The sequence below is a fragment of the Trachymyrmex cornetzi genome, unplaced genomic scaffold (genome assembly GCF_001594075.2).
Source record: "Trachymyrmex cornetzi isolate Tcor2-1 unplaced genomic scaffold, Tcor1.1 scaffold185, whole genome shotgun sequence".
NCBI classification, from domain to species: Eukaryota; Metazoa; Arthropoda; class Insecta; order Hymenoptera; family Formicidae; genus Trachymyrmex; species Trachymyrmex cornetzi.
Window position 1 is genome coordinate 50,303 of NW_017296473.1, and position 18,076 is coordinate 68,378.

General features: G+C 33.2%; 1 protein-coding gene and 1 long non-coding RNA gene across 2 annotated transcripts in view; one reads left to right on the forward strand and one right to left on the reverse strand.

The window, feature by feature from the left end:
* Nucleotides 1-4,935, reverse strand: part of LOC108759442 (uncharacterized) — a 16,051-nt gene extending 11,116 nt beyond the window's left edge. Inside the window, exons 1-2 of the long non-coding RNA XR_001940007.1 lie at nt 4,925-4,935; nt 455-460 (exon numbers count right to left, since the gene is read on the reverse strand). This is a non-coding gene — a long non-coding RNA (uncharacterized LOC108759442). The remainder of the gene's footprint in view (nt 1-454; nt 461-4,924) is intronic.
* The window catches only part of LOC108759441 (putative U5 small nuclear ribonucleoprotein 200 kDa helicase), an 81,454-nt gene that overhangs the window by 15,674 nt on the left and 47,704 nt on the right, over nt 1-18,076 (forward strand). The window contains exon 3 of the mRNA XM_018504891.1: nt 10,061-10,580. Coding sequence (XP_018360393.1) covers nt 10,061-10,580 — 520 coding nt within the window. The remainder of the gene's footprint in view (nt 1-10,060; nt 10,581-18,076) is intronic.

Here is an 18,076-nt window from a genome sequence, read left to right on the forward strand (position 1 = left end):
CGCGTGTCACCGAGCGAAGCACGTGACCACGATTCGCACGGCGAATCGTGCCCGCCGCACATACACACTCGCATTACACACACACACCGTACACGCACAACGACACCGCCTTTGTAAACACGACACACATACACATACACATACACGCATTCACACTCTGTACATAAATACATCAAATATATATCTTTCTTTTGCATCGAACCAAGCCGCATTTCATTGCAATATTACCGCCTTGTCTCTCTCTTCCTGGCCGAACCTCTTTGCGACCCTGGCCGCAGCCCGTGACCGACGAGCTACGTCCGCGCAAAGTCAGGTCGTTTCATTTTTTTAAAAATGGCGGATACCAAAATGAGAAGATGTAAAATTTGTAATCAAAGGTGCGAGTTTGCGACGATGCACGGTGTGAATCAGGTATCGCAGCTCAATGAGACCAAATGCACATAAAAATATGGACTTTTATCTTTAAAATGCTTTTTTACGGAGTTTGATACGATCATTTTTCACTGAGTTATTCCAAATTTAAGATATCGCCGTCATTAGCACAAATTATGGCTGTAATTCATGTCAATATGAACTGCATAGAGTTTGACAGGTCGGAATTGAATCTCAATTTGTGTGTGTGTGGGGGGAGGGCGTGTATGTATACACATATGCATGTGTATGTCCTGCTTGGCGTTATCCAGGATCAACGGCGTGGACGTGACAGGAATCTGATCGTGTGTGTGTGTGTGTGTGTGAGTGTGTGGGCGCGCCCGGATGTGCGTGTATATCACAGCAGAGATGAGGACCCCACGGTTCGTCATTTCCGCTGTATTTACAGACTCCAAACCCTCTCTGCTGTGCGTGTGCGTGTGTGTGTGTGGGCGCGCGCGCGCGCGCTCGTTCTTGTGTATTAATAGTGGGTATGACCTCCTCGTGCGCGTATTACCTCATTCATGCGATCAGGCATACTCCTTATTAGTCTTTTAATTTCGTCCTGTGTAATTGCATTCCATTCGTTTTCGAGAATTTTTCGAAGTTCTTGCAGTGATTGAGGAGCAGGTACGTGATTTCGCACTTTCCAAGATTGTCCCATAGGTGTTCACTGGGATTTAAGTCTGGACTATCCGCTGGCCATTCGAGTCGATTTATGGCAATCATTCATCGAGAAAATCAATTACTCTTCTCGCAATATGTGGTCGAGCATTATCTTGTATAAAGATAAAATTCTCTCCGATGAAGGGTGCGTACGGAACAACATATGGAATGAGTATATCTTCCACATATACATCTGCGTTCATATTGTTGTTAAAGAAGTGCAGATTGTTGTTAAAGAAGTAAGATCGAGGAAAAATAAGAAGAACCGCGAAAGGTTATCGGCCGTAAACAAACTTGTTCATGTAAACAAGAAATTCTCTCCGATGAAGGATACGCACGAAACAACATACGAAATGCATGAGAACGAGTTTATCGTCGCAGAGAAGAACGATTTGCAGATTGTTTACATGAACAAGTTTGTTTACGGCTCAAGTTGTTGCTTTAATTGAAGATGGTAGAAGTCGAAGGTACGTTGCTGAGGCACTTGATTTATCAGTGTCAACTGTGCAACGTGCTTACGCCAGGTATTTAGAAACCAATTCTTTTCAGAGGAGGCCTGGTTCGGGACGCCCTCGATGTACCAACAACAACGATGACAGATTTATTGTTTTGAATTCTTTAAGAGACAGACATCGAACATCAGTTCAAATTCGAAACAATTTGAGGGACGTGTGCAACACTAATGTATCCGTTTATACCGTTCGGAGAAGATTAGCGGAACAAAATCTGTTTTCGCGTAGGCCAGTGGCTGTACCTTTACTTCAACGTCGTCATCGCGTAGTTCGAATTAATTTTGCAGTTGAACATAGAGACTGGACTCACGCAGACTGGAGCAAAGTTTTTTTTAGCGATGAATCTCGTTTTTCTCTCTATTCTCTAGATGGACGAGAATGAGTTTATCGTTGCAGAGGAGAACGATTTGCAGATTGTACTGTAAGTGAGAGGCACAGCTACAATGGAGGGTCTGTAATGGTTTGGGCAGGAATTTCTGCAAATGCTCACACAGATCTGCACTTTTTTAACAACAATATGAACGCAGATGTATACGTGGAAGACATATTCATTCCATATGTTGTTCCGTACGCACCCTTCATCGGAGAGAATTTTATCTTTATACAAGATAATGCTCGACCACATATTGCGAGAAGAGTAATTGATTTTCTCGATGAAGTTGCCATAAATCGACTCGAATGGCCAGCGAATAGTCCAGACTTAAATCCCATTGAACACCTATGGGACAATCTTGGAAAGTGCGAAATCACGTACCTGCTCCTCAATCACTGCAAGAACTTCGAAAAATTCTCGAAAACGAATGGAATGCAATTACACAGGACGAAATTAAAAGACTAATAAGGAGTATGCCTGATCGCATGAATGAGGTAATACGCGCACGAGGAGGTCATACCCACTATTAATACACAAGCACGAGCGCGCGCGCGCGCGCGCCCACACACACACACGCACACGCACAGCAGAGAGGGTTTGGAGTCTAAATACAGCGGAAGTGACGAACCGTGGGGTCCTCATCTCTGCTGTGATATACACGCACATCCGCGCGCGCCCACACACACACACACACACGATCAGATTCCTGTCACGTTCACGCCGTTGATCCTGGATAACGCCAAGAGCAGGACATACACATGCATATGTGTATACATACACGCCCCCCCCCCCACACACACACAAATTGAGATTCAATTCCGACCTGTCAAACTCTATGTAGTTCATATTGACATGAATTACAGCCATAATTTGTGCTAATGACAGCGATATCTTAAATTTGGAATAACTCAGTGAAAAATGATCGTATCAAACTCCGTAAAAAAGCATTTTAAAGATAAAAGTCCATATTTTTATGTGCATTTGGTCTCATTGAGCTGCGATACCTGATTCACACCGTGCATCGTCGCAAACTCGCACCTTTGATTACAAATTTTACATCTTCTCATTTTGTTATCCGCCATTTTTAAAAAAATTACCGCTTATAATTGTCCGTTTAAATACTGTACCGTTTAAATATTCTTAAAGTGGACACTTCAAGCTTCAGTTTCCTTTTTTAAACATATTTTTATCTTCATTATTTACCAAGTTATGATCATTTAAAATTTGGTTAATTTTTCCTAATTTTTCAGTGTACCGCTTTTTTTGCACCTGAGTGTACATGCTTCAAACTTGAACTTCTGAAAACCAAGTTTAAATAGTACTTTCTGAACCTTTTTATTCCATACTCTAGAAGACTGTTTTAAGCCATATATTGCCTTATTTAACAAACACATTTTGTTATCTTGATCTACAAAACCTTCGGATTGAAACATGTATATGTTTTTCAATAGCACACCATTTAGAAAGGCCGTGTCCACATCTAAATGATTTATGTCTAAACATACTTCATCAGAAAAGGCAATTAACAATCTTATACTCGAATGTCTTACTACAGGCGAAAAAGTTCCGAAATAATTAATACCAAATTTGTGTATAAACCTTTTACCACGAGTCGAGCCTTATATCTGATAATCTCACCAGCAGAATTTCTTTTGATGCGAAACACCTATTTATTTTTTACTATTTTCTTGTTCTTCGGAGGATCCTTCAGTAACCAAACTTTGTTACTTGCTATTGATTCGAGCTCCTCTTTCATTACTTGTTTTTATTGGAAACTGTTTTCTTGTTTTATGGCTTCTTAAAAAATTTTTGGATCGTTCGGTTCCTGAGTAGTTTGAGTTGTATAATATGTTATAAAATCTGGAAATTTGTTGCTGCTTCTGTTTCTGCTAGAATATCTCTTCTTCTTTTCCTCTTCTCTGACTTTTTCATGTCCTCCAATTTCAGCTTCTGTTTCAATATTCTTGTTATTGAAAACTTCAATTTCTTCTTCTTCTTCAAGATAACTTTCTTATTCGGAAATTTCTTCAGTTTCTGAATCAGTATTTGGGCTAGCATTAGAAAAATCTTCTGCATATTCTTTTTCTGTCAAATTAATTTGAACAATATTCATGTCTATATCTTCTTTAATTTCTTCCTTGTTGATATAAAACTGGTCTTCTAAAAAGACAACGTCTCGTTCCTTGATAATTTTCCCTTTCTTTTCAAGATTAAACAATCTATATCTTTCTATATCTTCACAATAACCTACAAAAATATGTGGTTTTCCTTTGGCATCTCACTTGTTTCTTTGAGTTTTGGTAACATGAACATATGCTAAACAATCGAACATTTTTAAATGACTTAAGGCAACTTTCTTGCCGGTCCAATTTTTAAGGTAGACTGCAGTGACAGAGTTCACAGCTTCAGTTCACATCTTTTGATCCATACCCCCATCTTGTATTATGCAGCGAGTTTTTTCGACAATTGTTTGATTTGTTCGCTCCGCTAAACTATTTTGCTTCGGTGTGTATGGGACTGTAAGCTGATGCTTGATACTTTTAGACTTCAGATAAGAAGCAAATTCTTTATTTATGTTTTCTCGTGCATCATCAGTAGAGTCTTTATTATTTAATCAGTTTTATTTTCTACCATGTGCTGATAGTCTAAGAACGAGGAATATGCTTCATTTTTGGAGGTAAGAAAATATACGTAAATTTTTTTAGAAAAATCGTCAATGAATGTAAGAATATATCTTTTATCGCTCCATGAATATTCTGGCATGGGGCCACACAAATCCGAGTGGATAATTTTTAATAATTTAGTAGCTCTTTTAGCAATTAAATTTTTGAAAGATTTTACAGTTTGTTTATCTTTCAAACAAGCAACATATTGCTTGCTTTTCTTATCATCAAAAAATATTCCAGTAGCTAAATTTTGCTTTAGCAATTTCATACTCGCATGATTAAGGGGTTATGCCTACATGTAAACTTAAAAAAAAAAATCGATTTTTGGATTTTGATATTTTTTTAAAGTACATACTTTCAAAAATATTCCCTGTAAATTTCAAGTCAATTCGACAGAAATTAACGAAGTTATGTGAGTTTAAAAGGTATACTGGTTTGAACGTTTGAAGCAGATATTTTACGTGAAATTGCGTGAGTATTTTTTTTTAATTTTGTACAGTCCGAGCTATTGGGGGAAAATTTAGGGGATTTGACACTAACAATAAGTATAAGAATATTCAAGCCTATGACGGTCAAAGCTAGATCTTTTTTGCCTAAATAATTCCTAATGAATTATCTATATCCTATATATGTACATGCATATATATTATATTTTTGTAATTATTCAAACTGCGCGCCAAAATTTTTCCGGACTCTAACGCAATTAATATCCGGACTCTACTGCAATAATATCACAAGTTAAATTAAATTGACAATGTGCTGAAAAAAAAACCTTAAATAAATTTATTGCGAAAAATAAAATCTTATTATTGGTTAGGGGATTTCATTCTAGCTGGAATAGACGACTCCGTGTAAGTTGAAAAATTTGCATCTTATTTGGTTGTAAACTTAATTTGAAACTTCAAACGCATTTTTCTCAAAACCGCGTTTTTAAAATCAGTGGTCAAAATATCTCGAGAATCGCTGCATCGATCAAAATGAAATTTGGTAGGCTTCTTTAATACTAAAAAATCTAGTGCCTAATCGTGGTTTTTTTTTCGTTGGGTATTTTTTTTATTGATAAAAAACGAGCGAACTTTGGTAGAAGAATCGTACCTTCGAATTTGAACAGCCACCATTTTGTCGCAAATTAATTTTTCAAAAAAATGAACGATCGGGCACTAGATAATTTTATACGTTAACTAAATTTGTCGGGCTTTTTGATTTCAAATAAACCAGCTCAAAGCTAGAGTGATCACCGCAAAACGCTTCTAGAAAAACTGCTTCTGGGAGATTACTTACATTTTCCTTATTTATCGATATTTTGCTATAAAAAAAATACTAAATTATCCTCGAAATATATATATTTGAAAACATAAACGTTCATTTCAAAAGCACTTCAAGTTTTTTCAAAAAAAAAATTCTCAAGAATACGTGTTTTTTCGATCATGCAGATAGGCATACCCCTTAAGATGCCCCAGCCTTTTGTGCTAGAGTTTCTCATCATCTGTCTGCATCACAAGATTTGCGATCTGGGAAGTATCTAAACGATACAAACCGTTGTGATGCTGTGACGATAATTTTTCCGGAGACTGAGCAATCTTCCGAGTCGTAGACCTGGCAACCTGTTGAATTGAAAACTACAGTATGACTGTTTTTTACCATTCTACTTACAGAAAGAAGATTAGTTTTCAAGTCAGGAATATAGACCACATTGGAAATTCTTTTTGTAGCATCCTTTGTAGAGACAATTACATTTCTAATACCATGCGCATTAAGTGTCTGACCACTTGCAACTGCTATACTATGTCCTCCTTTTTCGTTGTTGTCTTGAAGCTAATTTTTCTTATTTGATAGATATATATGTACCAGTAGAATCCAATTTTCACCAGAGTCTATGAATCAATCTCCTGTAGCTAAGTTTTTGGAATGCAACACTTGTAAAGCTTTATCATCCTTTGAATTATTTTCGTCACTCACTGAGTTATTCTCTATGTTCTTATTGTATTTACTATAATTACTATAATTATTAACAGGATACTCAAATTTATAATGACCTTTTTTGTTACATCTGTAATAAACTACTTTCTTCTTATTAAACATTTTATTTTTAATATAAAATGCTTCCAATTATTTAAAAATGCCTTAAGAGCCAAAACACAGGATTTTGATGTGTATGATAATGCTTTATTCAATTGATCGACAATAACTTGAATATATGTTTCGATCTCAGCTTGAGATCCTTTTCAATATGAGATTAAATAAACTAATAATTTGAGATAAATGTTTGCCTTAGTACGTGAACGCAATGACAATATGTTTATGTACAGAATCAGCCGAGTGCATCATGTTTCAACGTCACATCATTAAGCTTTCTGGTTTACTAGATGAACAAATTTTATGTCAAAAGAAAGAACTAAATGATAAAGATCAAAATACATAATAATTATCGTTAGGCATATTATTAGCGATGTTGTTCGATTGCGTGTTACAAGTGTAAGAAATTTAGTAAATAATAGCAGCGGTTTCGATGACCACCACTACGCTGGTGGGGAACCTCTGAGAGAGCTGGCGTTATTGGCCAATGAGAAACCGACGTGGCGTAACATCTCTGTGTATGCGCAAGTACTCCGGAGTACCGGGAGAGAGCTCCGAATATATTACCGTCGAAGAGAGTGTTTTCAACGTCTGACTGAAGCAGACGTCTTTCAGTGGAGCAATCTGCTCCAGCTTGCGCTCCGGTAAGTCTTGAAATAGTTTGAATAAAGTATTTGAATAAAATATCGTTGTTTTTACGAATGCGTGACTTGAAGTGAAAGCCTCTCGCCTATTCCTGACCAGGCAGTTTCAGAAAAGTCCGAGATTGAATCTTAGTAAAAATCTTACGCAAGTCATCTGACAATGTCTGTTACGAAAATATATCGCGAAGGCATGGAAAGAAAATATTGAGGAGAGGAAAACATTAATTTTTGTTAAACATATCGGAATAAGTCGAGTCTAAAAGTTCCGTGTCAGTTTGCAAATTCAAGTTATTTTTTTGTTTGCGTATAAAAATCATCTCCGAAATAAGTCGTTTATTTAAAATTTTTTCTTCGTCTAAGATTTTTATATTATTACAATCGGATTCATGAGAACATTCCAGTCTATGCTCCGTGGTTACTGCACTTTGGTTTGTGTTCCAATTAATATGGTTTTTATGTTCACTAATTCTCTCTTTGAGGGTTCTACCGGTCTGACCCACATATGATGCGTCACAATCACCGCATTGTATTTTATAAGCCATGTTTCGTGTGTGATATTAATGGCAATTCGTCTTTGAGGACTTTGATAAAGTTGCTTAATTTATTTATCCCTCTATATGCCATGCTTACAGTGTTGTTCTTAAAAAAATTTTTGATTTTATCTGAAATGCCAGACACGAACGGAACTGTGAAAAAAAATTCTTTTTTGTTCTTTGTATTTTTATTTGTTTTTTCCTTATTGTCATTGTTATTAATCTGTTTATTCAGTAGATCGAATTTCTTGTATAGTCTATTCTTGATGGTGGAAAAAATTAATTTCAACGGATAACCACATTGTTTAAAAGGATTCTGACAATCATGTCAACATTTTTAGCTTGAAATATAGGATGCGACAATAGGAGAACTCTATCCACTAAACCCACAATAACTCCCATCTTCTGACTTAAAAGATGTTGTGAAAAGTAATTAAGATAACGCCCAGGAAAAGTGGGTTTGTGAAACCAGTCATATGTGAGAAAGCTCCCCTCCTTGATCAACGTAGTATCTAAAAAGTTTAGCCTGTCTTGTGTGTTTTGACTCTTAAGGTATTTTTAAGTAATTGATTTATTTCACTAGAGCCTCAAATTTTTATTAATTTATAAAATGCTTTGTCACTTGAGCTCGAGGCGTGTTTAATGTCTTGTAACTTCGCTTTTACAAAATCACTTTTCAAGTTAATCTTATATTTGCGTTCTCTAACGCCATAACCATAGGATTATAGTCCTCTGTAAGTCCACTCAGCATGATGACAGCAACGAATTCTTGCGAGATCGACATGATTTTATTTACATACAGTTCCATGTTCTTGAAAGTCTTGAAAGTCTGTAACTTTATTCCTGCAAAAGCACGTAAAAGCATTAATCTTCTGGACAAACTTTTATCCTCATAAGCCTTCTAAATTCAACCAGGCTTCTTTATCATTTTCCGCTGATCTAATATAGGCATAAGCACACGGTTTAATCATTAAACATATTTTAGTTAAAATACAAAAAAATACAAATCACAAAAAAAAAACAAAAAATACATAAAACAAAAAAAAGGGAACAGAAAACCGCCACATCCACGTTCGTTGTCCCTGGGCCCGACTGAGAGTGGTTTATAGAAAGCAGTTGGCGATAGCAAAAAAATGGCATCCGCCATTTTGGATCCTTTATTTCGAATTTATCTTATTTATTAGATTTCCATTTAATAATATTAGGAACCTTCGCATACTAAGTTTCACATGAAATAATCCACTCGTTGGATTGAAAATCATGTATTACAGAGAGAGTAAAATATAGGACTTTAACTCGAAAAATGATGATATTCCCCGCATTTTCAATGAAAACTAATAGCACCATCGTGTTTAGCAGGTCGAAATCTATAAGATTCACTATGTTTTACACTTTTCCGTTAGTGGGCAAAAACCGGCCTTTTCTGTACTATATTCTTTACAGCCGAGTCAGCCATTCTTCAGACAAGATATGTATTTAACAGTTCTCCCACAAAAAAAGAAAAAATATCTATTTTTCCTCGACTCAACCAGAAATAAACCTTCTATGACCTTCTATATGTCTAGAGCGAGTGAATGTTTTGGGCCCATAATCTGTTGTAAATAACTGGTTAACACCTTTATGTTAGAATCAGGTTTTAGCAAGATAACTTTATTATGACGAACTGTTAAACGTTATAAGCAAAGAGCAATTAAAAGAGAGCAAACCAAAAAGCATACCTTAGCAACTAAAGAAAACATTAACGTTGTGCGTTATTCATGCTTCATACATCACACGCATACTCTTTTCAACGTTCTCACTCAGTCATGACATCTGCATGAACTCACTAGATTAGGGTAGGTCCACAACCTTGCTTTAAGTCGTAAACTGTAAGACGTAAGTTGTAAGGGACGATATATCGGCCACAGAACTTATGCCTTTAGGTCGTAAGAATTGGGTTTTGCTCAATTCGCTTAAGTATAACGGTTAAAGCCTAAAGACTGCGCAAAAACAGTTTAAAAACAAATTATTGTTACTTAATCTTTTTCGACTTATGATAAGGCTTCTTAAAGAAAAGTTGTGAACCTACCCTTGATCATATTACTAACAGATTAACTATATGTTAATACATTTTATATAAAAACAGTTTATAATCTATATATTTAAATTATTCAAAGTTAATATGTTTGACATTTTATAGACGACAAAAACGCGATGAAGCACAATATGACTTCACTCGTATGAAAGGAGCAACCTTATTATCTGAAGGTGTGGATGAAATGGTTGGTATTGTATATCGTCCAAAAACACAAGAGACACGTCAAACTTACGAAGTATTACTCAGTTTCATACAAGAAGCTTTGGGCGACCAACCACGTGATATTCTTTGCGGTGCAGCTGACGAAGTACTAGCTGTATTAAAAAATGATCGACTTAAAGAGAAAGAAAAGAAAAAAGAAACTGAACTTTTACTTGGTTTATTAGCAGAAGAAAGATTTGCACTGCTTGTAAATCTTGGTAAGAAGATCACGGATTTTGGGAGCGACGAAAAAAGTACAACAAACGATGAAAATATTGACGAAACATATGGGATTAATGTACAGTTTGAAGAGAGTAGCGAGGAAGATGATGAAGATGTATATGGAGAAGTACGAGAAAATGAAGACGAAGGTGATGAAGGTGAAGAAGCTAATGATGACAGAGCTATTCATGCAGAAAACGTAAGGTTTTGCTCAATTAGTTTTATTGAAATATAGATTTTCAAAACAAGTTACTATTTATGCGTATTCCTTCAATTATGACCTTCATTGTGCCACAAATTTCTTACATTATATAACTAACAAAGGTACACAATCAACTGACCTTCAATTTTAATAAGCTTTGGATATATCATTCATTTTCAACAAAACATAATTCGAAACAATGACATAACTCAAACAACACAGAAATTGTCATTTTTTAGTTGTTTACAATGGGTGCATTCCATGTCATACATGATGCGCATGATTCTTGTTCACTAAATGTTAAACAAGAATAAATGATTCATTATGCGCATTATGCGTGAAACGGAATGCATCCAAAAATAGAATGGCCCTTTAATGTTCTTAATTCTTGTAAATTGACATAACTGAGTTGCTAAAACTTATCACAAGAGATTGTGTCAAAATTGCATTGTTGCATTTTGTCAATTGTTTTGATTCAACAGTGTTTCATCCACAACTTTTATATAATTAGACTGCTGACTCAATGTGATTGAAAAAGATGAATCTGATTCGGAGCTATCCTTGTTTCAGTTCACATATGTATACGTATGCGTTATGTTTGTATCGCGTGAATTGAATGTGAAAACACTATGTTAGTCAGAATAGAAATTATCATAAATGTTAAATGTCATTTCATGGTAGCTTTTTAATTGTATTCTGAAAAACAATAATGTAAAATGGTTTTTTGCGGTGTAATAAACTGCTGAAGTCGATATAAAGTAAAAAGTAATGTTCTTTTTCTTTCATAAGTATTACATTATTATAAATACAATAGGTACTAAAAATATTTTCCAATACCTACTTGAGCAGTGATTATCCGTGTAATTTATACATATCAAAATGAGTGAATATAAATATGACGCTGCTCAGGCCCCAACGCTCTCTTCAAACATAGATACAAAGTCGGTAGTCTACTTATAGAAGTCTGTGGTTTTATCTCAGTTGTTTCTGAGCAGTTGTAGTGGAAGGCCTCATTTAGTTTTCACGGGGAACGTCATATCTCCTATTAGTACGACATTGCAGTAAAGGTAAGAAAAAAATATTTTGTGTTATTTTTTATTGAATTTTTATATTGTTTCAACTTTTAACTTTCTTGATAAAACAATACAATAATTATGCAGTATAAGGGAAGTCGTCCTAATCGCCTTGACCTTGACATATGTTGTCAATGTCATGACCTTCAAAAGTGATCTTCAAAAGCCAGCGCTCGTTATTCGTTGAAAAGTTATTAATAAAATAATTTAAGAGATACACACAGCCACATTTCTGCTATACACCCCAAAAAAAATATTCTACCGTTTAGCGGTTCCGTATTAATGTCAAAGGATTTTCTATTTATAGTATACGACCTCGAGAGGATACTCTCCAAAGTAGAGGAATTTCGTTTACCTATGACAGGTTGGCTTTAAGATTGCGATCCTCTCAATAATAAAAGAATCTCTTTGCTTGAATTAAATATCATATTTACTTGTAATAAGAAAATTATGGTTATATCTTAATGAAAAAAATAATTCTTTTGTTATTATTACTTTTTATTTTTCCAGTTTAATTTATATTTTTACTGTTTCGCATACTTATATTCCGTCTTATTAACTACAATTAATTATTGAAAAACGCATCACATTGCCGGCGCCGGTAAGATTTGAATCTACGATCCCTAGAACAGCAAGTCTAATACATTTACGCTGAGCTAATCGCACGCTTGTCATTGCCAACGGTATACTTCCTATTGTAACCATTCTTAATTTCATGATGACAGTTTCATATTATTAATATTTGATGAGGTTACATAGAAACGAAATAATACGCTGGTATTTATTAATTCGAAATAATTAAGATAAATATTATATGAAAAAACACCATTGTGGAACAATATAAAAGTCATGTTGCATGCACAATTTGGTCCCAAAATAAATATTTATTTAAATTGAAAATATGAATTACTTCAAACAAGAAAAAAATTTCTTGTTTCTAAACTATGTTTCACTTTTCCTAAATCTGTTGTATAGAACTGAAAGAAATATACCAAATTTTTCTGATCAAATAAATTTTCTTATATCAATATATTATTAAATATTCAAGTTAATCAAATTTGACTTTTCTCTTCGATAAAATTTTATAATATACTTCAAAAGAGAATAAATTCTTATTTTGAGTATATGATATTGAGTATTTCTAAAACTTGGGATGAATGCATTTTAAAACTACTAGCAAGAAAATATTCTTTATTGGAAGTAACCGTCACTTAAAAGAAAAAAAATAAAATAAATAATTGCTTTTCTTGGCAATAGAATTATATTTTTCTGTATGTTATATACCTGATTGTCATATGCTTATTACAGGAAGTCGTTTTTACGTAATCCAAAAAATACTTTCGTTTGTAGAGAATAATATTCCTTTCAATATAGGGGAATCTTCTTGAGATATATATGTATAACAATGTGTAGCTAGGATAGTACGTCTTGAGGAAACATGAGCTACGATCAAAAATAAATTCCTCTATACAAAATTCTATTATAATAATTTGAATAGCCTTTTGAAATAAATGTACAAGAAGTATCTTGCATATTCTTTTATTTCAAAAGGCTATTCGAATTATTATAATAGAATTTTCTATAGAGAGGAATTTATTTTTGATCGTAGCTCATGTGTCCTCATTTTTATAGATGAATACATGTTATAAATACACGCGCCTGATTCATTTAAGATTTTTTTGCTTAGAGGAAATGCTAAGAGTAATTCCCCGCTTATCGGTAGAATATTTTTTTTTGGTGTATATATTCAATATTAAGTAATATCCTACACTTCGCCCTGCTTGGGAACGTACAATTTTCTATACGTTATTTTTTGAACTTTTTTTATTAATAACTTTTTAACGAATATAACGAGCCAGCAAAAACTTTCTGAAGATCACTCAGGATTATTGATCTTGACAATATATGTCAAGGTCAAGGTGATCCAGGCAGCCTCCCCTATTCTGCACAATTACCCTTTTACATACTATAATTTGTGATTCATTTCCTTATTTTATTTGAAGTAAGAATTTAACATATCAAAACGTTGCATCACAATATCTCCGGTCATAGGAGACACGCAGAAAAAAATAAAGACACTTTCATTACATATTTTGGGTGGAAGCTACTGATTGTGTTGAGCGTATTTACTTAGAACTTGATTGTTTAGTCCTTATTAAGATTCCATAATCGTGGTCTAGAAAATCTTGACGGTTCGCGTAAAGATACACAGCCAGTCTCGCGTTGACATGTAGTTGCGCGTGTCTTAGCGCGAGATACTACCGTATCTTCTGATGTTTTATAATTTTTGTATGTATATTACTACTTTTATATACTGTATAAACTACTTTTATATACTTTTATTGTTTACTAACAAAGTGCAATTTAAAATAAATGAATTGATGCCTTTTTAAGTTGAACACAAAATGTTGGTGTGGAAAATAATTTATTCATTTATTCGAAATCTTGGCCATACGTTTCGATTCAAGTTTTGGAGCCTTTCTAGTGTTAATATAATAATGGTATCAGTTGAATGTATCGTACCAATAAAATTTACACTTCTCGATATACTATATAATAACAATTAATTAAAAAAAAAAGATAAATAAATGCACAATTAAATCTTAAAACGTACATGATCTTCGTTAAAGCGTACAAATATGAGATGCTAACTACACGAATGTTACGAATTATCGAAACAAAATGCCCGTTGCAAGTCAAACTAATGTGTGGGGAAAAAAACATAGATAGAAGAAAACATTGAAGAGAGGGAACGTTACTTGTTAATAAATAAATTGTCATAGGTCTCATGCGATAGATTTAAACTGTTTGTTTCCGATAAAAATCATTTCTGAGATGAGTTTTTTATTTGAAATTTTTTCTTCATCCAAAATTTTAATGTTATTCCAATCAAAATCATACGAATATTTCAATCAATGTTCTGTAATTACTAAACTTGTACTGTTTTCCAATTAATGCGGGTTTTGTGTTTATTGATTCTCGTTTTCAAAGTTCTGCTCGTCTGATCCACGTATGTTGCACCATATTTCTTATATTTATTTTATTTTATTTATTTTATTTTATTTTATTTTATACACATTGGTGTGCGACATTAGCGGGAACCTATCTTTGTGAATCTTGATGAAACTGCTCAATTTATTGACAATTTTGTATGCTAACTATCCTGTTATTCTTTAAAACATTTTTGATTTTCTCTGGAATACCAGAAACGTAAGTTACTGTAAAGAATATTTTTTTGTTTCTCATTTTAAGATTGTTTTTATTATTGAAAGCGCTATTGTTTTATAAACTAAATTTTTTATACAATTTTTTTCTGATGCAAAAAATCAACTACAATAAATATCAATTATTTAATAATATTTTAATTATTTTATCGAAATTTTTAGCGTAGAAGGAGGGATGCGACAAAAGAAGTACTTTATTGATTAAACTCACATGACTTCAATCTTCTGACACAACGGGTGCTGTGAGAAATAATTTAAATAGCATTCTGTGAGGAGAGAGAGAGAGAGAGAGAGAGAGAGAGAGGGAGGGAAAAAAAAGAGAGAGAGAGAGAGAGAGAGAGAGAGACGGACTTTTTAATACTAGTCGTATATGATAGTTATTGAATTTTAACAATGTCACATCTAAAAAATTCAATTTGTCACCACCCTCCTCCACTGTAAACTTTAGCCGTGGATGGTAATTGTTAAGTACATAGCAGAGATCACTGATGTGTGCGTTATTAATTGCAAGAGCAATATCGTCTACATAATATACATAAAAAGTAGACTCAACCGTTAATTTATTAAAAGCAGCTGATTCTAAGTCCTGTAGAAATATATCAAAAACAATTGGCGCTAACGGTGATCCTATCGGAACTCCGAAGGTTTGCTTATAAAATTTATCATTGAATGTAAAAAAAGTAGAGTTAAGATTAACTGCACAGCATCAATGAAATCTGCCTTGGTTAAACAAGTATTAATCTGTATGAGATGCCATCTCTTATTAATTCCATCCATAGTTAATAAATCATCATCATCCTTTGTTAATTAACAATAAAAATATAAAAGTAGTTTGTATCAGAGTTGTGCAAAACTGTAATTTGATTAACAATTACAAATTACTATTACAATGTAATTCTTAATTCAATTAGTAATTATATTTTGTAATTATTAATTGTTGAAAATAATTAAATGAAGTAATTGCGAAAAATAATTGTGAACAGATTACAATTACTTAATTGTTAATTGTTAATTGATTAACTGTAATTGTAATTAGAATAAGAACAATTAAGGGGCATCTATATCAAAACGAGGTCTAATTTTGCAAATTTTTTATGGAAAAAACGGATAGAGATACAGAAGTCGGATTCGCTCCATTATAAAGATCATACTTTTCTCTATTTACTATTAAATTTTATTAAAAAATAATATAAAATGAAGTCGTTATTCAAATTTTCGTACATCGTGTTTTCGTATGAAAGTAAAATGGCACAAGTTTTATAAAATCGAAACATTGATCTTGTGCTTGATGGAGCCGTTTTTTTAAATATTGCGTTTGAATAAAATGACAGTTGGTCAAAGTTAATATAACAATTTTTCACAAAAAATTTTGCTCGCTTTTGGCTACAAAAATAAACTAAAAAGACTCTTTTTTGATCTTCGCTAACTTGAACTTTTCTGTCACAGGCACGCCTACCTGCCGTCTTTAACGCTCTCGTATCTACTCGTTTATAATTTATGTAATTCTATTTTTTTGCCGGATTGATTTATAATTCTACAAAAACGTTCTTAAGATATTACACTTGAAAAATATGTAAAAAAATTGATTTTTTTACCACATCTAGGTGTATATGCCCTCTTAATGCTTTATAGAATATTGTATAAATGTATCCTATTTTTTTAAGATCTTTTTCCACCCCTGTTACAAGTAATGTTTGATTTTTCTAATTCTCATGTTATCATTACCGTCATAAAAAATTCACAATATCATTATCAAATCGTTATTATAACAAAGTAACGATCAGTAAAGTAACGGCGTTACAAGTAACGTGTTACTTGCCAACCTTGTTAATAATTATAATTCCATTGTAAATGCAATTACATTACTCTTGGATTATTTTTATTTTAAATTATTAAATCAATTACATTTAAATTGTGCCATCTACATCCAATTTTATATTCAATTTATAATTTTGTCTAATATAATTGTGAAAGTAATCGTATGCAATTACAATTATAATAATAAAATAATAACTATAACAAGTTAACAACTCCTTGAATCAATCGATAAAACAAGATTAGTAAATAAGGCAATAGGAGTCTACCTCTGGTTATTAAAATATCGAGTTTATTACAATAAAAATATCATCTCACTTTGTACGTTTCGATTCCGTTTTTGAGTCATCTTCAGCTACAACGCAACAAAATATACAGCATATTAAGAATCGCAGTTAATATCCCAAATTTTCGCAATTGTCATTTGTGCGATTACCATAATTTCGTGAGATCGTGAGTACAATGTCCATTACAGTTAGTTGGCTGAGTGGCAATAATAGCTCAAATTAAAATTTTTTAAAAAACAGTAAAGAAATTAATAAAGAATAGAGCAACAAAAACTCCATCAACTCACCTCACGAAACCAAGCAATTCGCAAAAATCCAAATCCATTTAATACAATATTGCACAGTAAAACACATCGCTATCTTTTAATTTTAAATTGCACGATTAAAATAGAAGCAAGTCAATCTCTCATGTACAATAATACGCTTCTATACATTATGATACGTGTGCAAATTTACAGCGGTCGAACAACAAAACAACTACACTTTATTGAGAATCTCCATGTAAGCGTTATTTAAGGCTAAAGTATCCGTTTGCAAATTTAAACCATTAACCTGTCTTTTTATATGCATCATTTCCGATGTTATATGCTTATTGTAAAAACCTTCTACATCTAAAATCTCAACATTGTCCCAATCAAAGTCATGATCATAATGCAGCCTATGTTGCGTAATAACCGAATGAGAAGATGTTGCTCCATTAATATTTTTCTATGTTCCATAATTCTAGTTTTTAATTTTCTGCCTGTCTGGCCCATATAGGATGCATCACAATCAGAACAATTAATTTTGTAAACTACATTCCTTTTTATCATTTTAGGTAAAGGATCTTTGTGAACTTTTACGAATTGTTTTAATTTATTTAGACTAAAAAAAGTAACTCTATTGCAAACACCATTAACCAAATTCTGAAATTTCTTGGAAATTCCCTCTATGAACAGAATGGAAAACCATTTTACCTTTTCTCTTGTGCTTTGACAACTGATTTTTTTATCGTTGAATTGGATCTACCAATCAATATTTTAATCCTTTTGTTGCCGGCGGCGGGAGCCCTCGATCGGGTTCCCCCGTTAACAGCAAGGAAGACAATTTATTTG